Genomic DNA, 9096 nt, shown 5'->3' with positions numbered 1-9096 from the left:
CCGGGGGGGGGGCACTCGATCTGAAATTACCATACATTCGGCCCAAAATTTGGCTTCTAAAATCGGACCCTTACAGTGCAGTGAATTTCCATGAAAAATCATCATACCCTTACAGTGCACTTTTTCAAAATTTCTCGCCCGTGAGGGGGAAAATTTTTCCAATTTTCTAAGAAAATGTGGAATTTTTTCTCCAAAATTGACCAATTTTGTGCCAATTTTACCAAAAAATTGGCCTTTTATCACAATTTCCTACCCTTACATACAGTGCAGTTCAGTGCAGTTTTGTAATTTCCTACCCTTACAGTGTGTGCACTAGCTGAACTATGAAAAACCTACCCTTAAGGCCCGAACGTCTGGTAGGTCATTTACCTTAAGTGCCCCCCCCCCCGCCCCCCGGGTCCCAAATTACCAACCAACCAAGCATTCATTTATGTCTGACAGGTTCCTAGGCTTCTGCTCATCCTCTAGCGAAAAAGTTTCTTATATATAGGAGATATATCTATAGAGGTTTGCGAATCAAACTAACAGGTTCCCAACTCCAGTTGCATTGCAGTCCCGGGGCAGTCCCCTCCCCCGGATGTTTGTTAAATTAAAGACTTAGCTTTTACTATAATTAGCCTAGAAATCTAAGCTACTTTGATTCAGTCACCAAGATAAATCTAATGTCAAGTTGTGACTGAATAACTTTACAACGAATTCGAATTTAATCTAAAGGAAGCCGCCCTCTCTTCTCCTTTCGTTTTATTTAGCCCAGCGCCATTTAAAAACGCCTCTTCCGCCCTCCTCCCCCCCCCTCGTGAAACACGTCTTGTTTGCCATTACATCATCTTTTCCGAATTTATCCAATCAAAACCTCTAATTTTTCACATAATGGTATCCTGACAGTGGACGTCATTTTAGGCGAGGAGAGCTGGAAGAAGAAGTCAGTGTCAGTCGTCAAAGACAGAAAGAAACTGATTTAAATTCCACCAATATGTCAACATTTGAAGCTGTAAAATATTTTCGAGAATCTTTACGTAAAGATCCAGAATTATCTATCCCCTTGGCCGCCATTAAGACTTTGATAAAAATTATTGAAGTCTCTGAGGAAGTCTCATTGCAAGGTTTGGACGCGTCATTAAAAACTGTGATCAAGGATTTAGAAAACAGTTCTGACAACTCCATTACATCGATAACCTCAGGATGTGAACTTTTACAAAGATTCATCACTCTGGCTGCTCCTGATGCGTTGTTATCAAAAGATTTTTCAGAATGTAAGAAGGTGTTAGCAATGAGAGGCAAGCTATTTCTACAACAAGCTCACAATTCTCGAAATCAGATTTCAAAATTGAGTCAACAATTCATTCAAGATGGATGTGTGATTCTTATCCATGCGCGTTCACGTGTCATCATACATCTCTTGGTTCAAGCTGCTAAAATGAATAAAAAGTTTACTGTTTATGTAACTGAGTCAATGCCAGATCAACAAGGACTTGAAACAAAACAAATACTTGAACAACATAACATTTCTTGTAAAGTGATTCTTGACTCTTCAGTTGGTTTTATAATGGAACGAGTTGACATGGTTTTACTAGGTGCAGAAGCCGTTGTTGAAAGTGGTGGCATTATTAATAAAATTGGTACATTTCAAATGGCAGTTACTGCTAAAGCAATGAATAAGCCTGTTTATGTTGCTGCAGAGAGCTTTAAATTCTTGAGAGAATATCCATTGAAACAAACAGAAGTTTCAAATAAATACAAATATTTCAAAAACTGTGAAAATGGCCATCCTTCTGTTGATTACACTCCGCCTTCATACATTGCACTCTTATTCACAGATCTAGGTGTTTTAACACCTTCTGCAGTTAGTGATGAACTTATTAAATTATATCTCTAAATATAATAAAATATTGTGTACTTTAATTTATAAATTGGAGCATTTCTTGATTTCAAACAACTTTTTTGCTGGTTAGGTAAGGCCAATTTAATTTGTTGTTTTACAGACCAAGTGAAGCTACCCAAAAAAGAGGGTTGGTCCGAAAAAATGAAAATATTGGGATTGGAACTTCATTCAGGGTTGGTCAGGCCCGTAAAACAACTAATCAAATAGACCTTTTTTCAAAGAGGCCACCCTGTTGAATAATTATGTAGTCCAGCAGAAAAACAATGATAAAACCATGCATAATTATTACAATATGCATGATACAGTAATTATGCATGGCTCTATCATTGTTTTTATGGCTGGAGTACATAATTATTCAACAGTTCAACAGGACGTCCTCTTTGAAAAAAGGTCTATTGGTCTCGTCTTAATTGCTATTGCCAAGGCCATTATCAAAATTTTGTTTTAGGAATTATTATTTACAAAATATGGAGCTCAATTTGAAACATTTCGAATTCATAACTGAACAATGTAAACTTCAACATATTTTTAATGTTATATTCAAATATCTTATTACTCTAGCATCAAAATAATCACAATCTTAACAACCCCCACCCCCTCCATCCACCAGAGATAAGAACCCTAGTTTATAGATTTCAGCATTAGCAGTATAAGTCGTAGAACTGTGCAATAAACCTCTTTTCGTTTCTTAGGGCTAGGAAAGACTATTTTCTTGATTTGAGTAGGTACACTATAATACATTTCTTTTGAGTTATGCTACAATGCAGGGGGTGTTGTTAAGTATCACCAAAACGAAGTGTGCAGTATAGAGTGATATTAGGTCCGAAAATCTACTGAAAATTTGGATATGCAATGAAATTTACGTTAGCTTGGTATACTTTGAAATCCCGTTGGACCCTTACCCGGACTAAAAAGGAGAAAACAAAGGAAAATTTTGTGAATTTTACGACCCTTATCGGGACAAATCTGACCAATTTTGACCAAATTTCGATCTTTCCGGGAGTAAAAAGATGAAATTTTCCTATTTCTCCGACCCTTAGTGGGATTGAAATTTGATTTTCTGATTTTTCCGACCCTTAACGGGACTTTGAAAATCCAAAAAAGGTACATACTGTACCCTACATTTGCTTAAGAACCCCCCCCCCCGGGCAGCTAATGTCCATCAATTTGAGCATTTTCTTGACAACTGAAGCTCATTCTCGTAAATGTTTGATTTTTGATTAAGACTTAGCGATATTGATGCTATCAAAAGCTTTTCTCATGTTATGTCGGACATAGACGAGGTGAAGGTTTTCATAATAATGATATTCGCTCGATTAGCCTATTTCAACAGGATTTGTGCATCAAGTTTTTGCTTTGTTTTTGCTAAATCTCAATACACTAAAAAAAGAGTGCTCAGCCGTAAAAAATTGATTTCTACAATGCCGTAGAAAAATATCATGTACTGAAAATACGAATCCTACGAAATTAATAGGGTAATTGCGATTTGAAGTGAACGAAGTCGTTATTTCTCGAAGAGGTGCATAGGAATCAGCTTAGCATTCTTGTGCTGAAGATGCCATTTGTTTGACAACCCTTCACCTGATTTTGTTACAAAAGGCGTGGTCAGTTTGAGACGATTGGTAATTTAAAGGTTATGTTTTTAAATAAGAATGATATCGTTTGCTTACCCCTTGCTTACTCGTCAATTTTAATTCACAAGCTTTTTCACATTGGATTGACACGGATGTGGACCAAGATTGGTCAAGAAGAGGAATAAGAAAAACATTTTTTGCTTATATACCAGATAAGCAGAAACTGTCCTGATATGAAATATGTGTCTGATATGAAACGGGAACACTTTGCTTATGTAAAAAAAACCTTTAATAAATTAGTCTGAATCGCAAAACCCCAGGCAGTATTTAGGTAGTATAAGGAGCACGAATCCGTTAGTGGATGCCAGCAGCCTACCTTTAAGACTGGGATACATCTTTTGGCTATCGTTTTGATTGCAATAGACCAGCCTCCTACCCTGAGTATCAATCAGAGGTTGAGTTTTCAAAGAATATATCAACCTCTGAGGACCAATAATAGAAATTTTATCGCGCATGTGTCAATCTAATCACTGTAGAAAGAATCAACGACGAGAAGAGCAAATATCACCATATTAATGTATTATTTGCAGACTGTATCAGTATGCAGTTTACTATTTACGAATTCCTCAGGAACCTCCAAGTGTAATTGAAATGAGTTTTTTCAAAAGAAATCTTCTACATGATTCCCAAATGTAAAACAGTAGTTATACTAGGCTATTAATTACGGTAATGTTACTTAATTGAATCGAAATAATATAGACAGATCTTGCTTTATCTTATGATTCTCTATCACTGACTCTTTTTAAAAAGCATTGATGACATTTTTGAGTTGTGCTTTCAACGAAGGGAATAAAAATATCAACTTTGAACTTAATAAGATCTTGGGTTGTCCCCATGGTTACTTTTCTCTGCGTTGATTGCGGTAGAATCTGGATTGGTCGGCACAGGTCGATATATGATTTCGGCTTATCTGGCACCCGATGTAGAAATTTTCTTCCGACACGCTAAAGCTCTGAAGGTCGGGAAAATTTTCAACATCTGGAAGAAATACATTACGGAATTTCGCCTGACCGCGTAATTTTTTAGAAAAATGGGCCCGAGTGCAATTTGGACAGGGAAGGTGTCATGGCCGACAAAATTTGGGTCAGAAAAAACTTCAAAAGGTTTCACGAAATAAATTCAAATACAAAACTTTTTGGAGAAGGAATCATGCAAAATATTATCATTCTTTTCACAAGGAGGGCATGTAGAAATACTCAAATAAGTATTTTTCCTTCTTTAAACTGATCACAGAAGCAAAAACAAAATAGAAATAACATTGTACACAAAAAAGCTTGAAAGAAGAGAAAAGTCATAATCAGCATCTATAAATAACACTAAAAGAAAAACTAAAGCTATAGAAAATGAATACCAACCCTAAATGAACACTTTTGTGAAGTTTAATAAAGATTTTATCCAAAAAACTTCAGTTCTGGAATACTGAAGTCGGTTTGTCGGTTGTCGGCCGGTGGACAACAGTTATTTTTGGAGGACGGTCTAAGATAACAACATGAAAGTTACTGATAAAAGCCTAAGCCCATAGGAACATACCTGCTTTAGTTTCTTTGGTCTTTGAATGGTATAAAATTTGAGAAAGTGCAGAAAAAATCAGCCATCAAAACAAACAAAAACAAAAGTTATGATTATCAACTTTTCTGTGGTAGAAACACATTTTTTGGGTTGGTGCACATACAAAAATTACACTGGATACTAAAACTAATATTCAGGGAGTGATAAGTACAGTTAAACTACAAAAAATCCATCAAAAGAAACCAAAAACAACCATAACAGCACACATTTTTTGAAAATTACATCAGCCATGTTGTTTGTAATTTTTGCCGACATACTCATGACGTGGTAACTAACGACAGTGATTTGACGGTCTTTTTGAGGCGCCAGATCTCAAAAAAACAATTTTTGAGCGTTCAGCACGGCCCCGAAAATGAGGGCTAAACTTATGTCGGCACATCAATGGATGACTACTATTTCTCTCCGATGGTATATTGGCCCGCTCCTTTAGAGCTTTAGCGTGGGCGGCCGCCAATACGCCATCGGAATATCAGATAAGATTTCGGCATGTGCTTTTCACGGTGTGCCCCCCTCCCACTGACCTTTATATAACCCTGGACCAAGCAATATCTGCCATCTTTGATTGGAGTTTTTTTAGAATTGGTACCCAAGGAGAAGCCATTGCAATGCTAAAAATTAACGTCTAACACCGCTACATCATCAAAAGAATTTGACTTGAGAAAAAGTAGACCTAGCGCTCTCGATGCATTTACACCGCTATCGAGTAGTGCCGACATTAGGGTACCAGGGTCGGATACAGGAGGTAGGGTATCTTATTCATGGAGAGTAATTAGTTTCCATATAAGGTAATACGATAATAAAGTGCACTCTCCTCCTTTGGTTATAGCCTCCCTCTGTATCCGAGCCTGGGGTACCAATTTTCAAAAAACTCCGATCAAAGATTTTGCTTGGCTGGGATTGAGAAGCTTTGTCCAGGGTATATAAAGGTTAGTGCCCCCTCCCCACCCCCGGCTCCAACAAGATGACCAATGATTAGTCTAAATCGCAGAGCTTTATAGATATACTTCCTATAAGAAACTTTTTTCGGTAGAGGATGAGCAGAAGCCCAACCAATAATATGGTAGGCCCCATGGCCACGTGCTTGTAACCAGGGACTGGTTTCCGCCTAGCATAAAGGAAAATCGCTCCGGGGGATTAGAATTAGATCATTGAGTTTCAAGCCCGAAGGGCTAGAAATTAGGATTAGATTTCCTTCGTCGCAGTAAGCTGTAAATTACGGAACGACAAACTATTGACATTTGCTGCTGAGTATATCATACCGAAAATTACTACAATTTTGTTACAGGCGAAAATTTAAAATGGCGCAAATTTTGGGTAGTTGTGGTTTCATTTACCTGTGGTTTGTTTATTTTTTTGTTTTCTGGTTTTGTTGTTTGTGTATATGTCTCATTTTCTGTCTGCAGATAGACCTTTTCCCAATCATGATGGCATGTTGAATAATCAAAGACTCCAGTATCCAGCATCATTGCCAAGTTGTAAAATTCTGAATGCAGGACAACAACCAAGACCAACAAATAGCAACATAACATGATGAAGGGGGATTCTGCACTTGTTCGACAGTACACTTGTTCGACAATACATTTGGTCGACAAATCATGAGAATTGTCGGCCAAATGTATTGTCGAACAAGTGGGAAGATCAGTTGTCAGACTTCCCAGTTGTTCGAAATCCCACTTGTTCGACAATACATAATTGTCGAACAAGTGGGTATTCCAACAACTATTGAATTGAATTGAATTGAATATATTTTACTGTCCGGTTAGACAGAAGGAGCAACCCTAATAGAAACTAAATTCTAATAAAAATACAAGGTTGTCCTGAATATCGTAAAATATATATATCTAATAAAAAACTATGAGAAAATATACATGTTAAAAATAGCTGTAATAGCTTTAAGGTGAAATATAATACAATAAACTATATACAAAAAAAAGATGTTTTTTAACGATGGTTGTTCTAGGCCAGGCGTCCGCGCTCGATAGGATCGATCATCGGAACGGCTCGATATGTGATCGATGGATTACTTTATCGATCCGGATAGGAGATCGATAGAGGATCGATACTCAAGATTTTTTTAAGCTTATGATCAGTTGTTCGATTGTTCGACGACCCACTTGTTCGACAATTATGTATTGTCAAACAACTGTATTGTCAGACAATTACATTGTCGAACAACTGATCATATAGTTGTTCGACGACCCACTTGTTCGACAAAAGTTAGTTGTCGAATTATTTGACAAATTCTGAAGTTGAATATCGTTAACCTAACCTGAGATCAGATCGTGGTTGTTTTCTGCCCAACACGCTGAAGCGGTGGGTGGAAACATACAATCTGACAAATATGCAATCTCGAAATCGTAAAGGACCGCGTTCGTCTAAAAGGACTGGGGATGACAACAAAGTTGCGTGATATTGTGTTTATGAATAGGGCGACGTATTACCGTGAAAAGTATTGTCTAAGTCTAACAACTGACATGTCGAACAAGTGGGCGTCAAGTTGTTCGACATGTCAGTTGTTCGACATGTCGACCAAGTGAGCTGTCGAACTACTATATTGTCGAACAACTGACATGTCGAACAATTTGACGCTTACTTGTTCGACATCCCAGTTGTTCGACTTTTATGTCGATATATTGTCGAACAACTGAGATGTCGAACAAGTAAGCGTCGACCAACTGGGAAGTCTAACAACAGATCTTCCCAGTTAGTCGACAATACAGTTGTTCGACAATTTTGCTAAAATGTCGAACAACTGAGCTGTCGCACAAGTGTACTGTCAAACAAGTGACCTAGGACCTGATGAAGTCCATAAGTAGACCAGCGGCTGAGGTACCGTGAGAAATGAAAGACCTGGCTGGTCATTAAAATATAACTACGCAGCTCCGCTCGCAGCTCCGCTCGCAGCTCTACTCTACCATTTTTGTTTTGATTTAACTTTGTATTTTAATGACCAGCCAGGTCTTTCATTTGAGGGCTATGCATGTTAGCCTCCACTGATGCAAGTTACCCGACTTCACGGTCGGTATATGAGTTACTTGAGGAAACCCAGGGTGAATTTGGGTAGATGCACACAAAATGGCAGGGAAATTAGACGACCCTCGACATGGCCCGAGAATTCTCGGGCCAAAACTTTTATTGGAATTCGCGTAAAGCCCGAGTATGGCCCGAGCTGGCCCAAGAATTCGGGCCGTGTTCAGGCCACGCACGGGCCACACTCGGGCCAATTTTTGAAAACATGATTTAAACAGGCGTGTAATTTCAGGACTGAATTTTTTTAACATTTTCTTTGAGAAAAACTTGGTTTCTCTTAATTATATTAAATATATGAATGTTGTAAATTCATATAAATATTAAATGTCTTATTTGGTATGAAAACATTGTTATAAATATACTTAGGGTGGAAATATTTGCTAGTAAACTGGTCCTGGTTTTAAACTGAAGCGTGTCCACGGGAAGCTCGTAAAGTTTTTTTGAGCGATATAAACAAAACAGACAAATCTTATTTTGTACTATTTTGTTTGACTGGACATGCTGAATCAATTTAACATTTAACATGGCCCGAACATGGCCCGAATGACTCGGGTCATGTTCGGGCCAAAAGAATTGATAGGGTCTCTCGGCCTGAACATGGCCCGAAGAGGCCCGAGAATTCTCGGGCCATGTCGAGGGTCGTGAAATTAGGGGGTCAATCTTATGGCTGGCGGCGTTTCTTTTTGTCTTTTGGTTTTAGGTCAATATTTTTGTTTTTTCTTAAAGGGATTATTGCCAGACGGTGTCAATCGAACAACTTCGAACAAAAATTGCAATCGAACCAATCGAACATAATCGAACGTGATCGAATAATTGCGATTCGATTGTCGAACGTAATCGAATCTCAATCGAACGGCCGATTCCTGGGTAATATTCGATTGTGTTCGATTGCGTTCGAGTAAAGTTAGATTGGTTCGATTGATAGTTGACTATGTTCGACTGGTTCGATTGATTGTCAATTACATTGGATTAATCTTCAAT

General features: G+C 38.0%; 1 protein-coding gene across 1 annotated transcript; it reads left to right on the top strand.

The window, feature by feature from the left end:
- Positions 1 to 900: 900 nt before the first annotated feature.
- Positions 901 to 2419, top strand: LOC136815856 (translation initiation factor eIF2B subunit alpha-like). The gene has a single exon (XM_067072305.1). It carries the CDS (start codon positions 974 to 976, stop codon positions 1874 to 1876), a length of 903 nt encoding a protein of 300 aa, XP_066928406.1. The 5' UTR covers positions 901 to 973; the 3' UTR covers positions 1877 to 2419.
- Positions 2420 to 9096: the final 6677 nt, after the last annotated feature.

The sequence above is a fragment of the Clytia hemisphaerica genome, unplaced genomic scaffold (assembly GCF_902728285.1).
Source record: "Clytia hemisphaerica strain Z4C2 unplaced genomic scaffold, Clytia hemisphaerica genome assembly, whole genome shotgun sequence".
Lineage (NCBI taxonomy): Eukaryota > Metazoa > Cnidaria > Hydrozoa > Leptothecata > Clytiidae > Clytia > Clytia hemisphaerica.
Note: the sequence above shows the minus strand (reverse complement) of the source record. Positions and strands in the feature narration are given on the sequence as shown.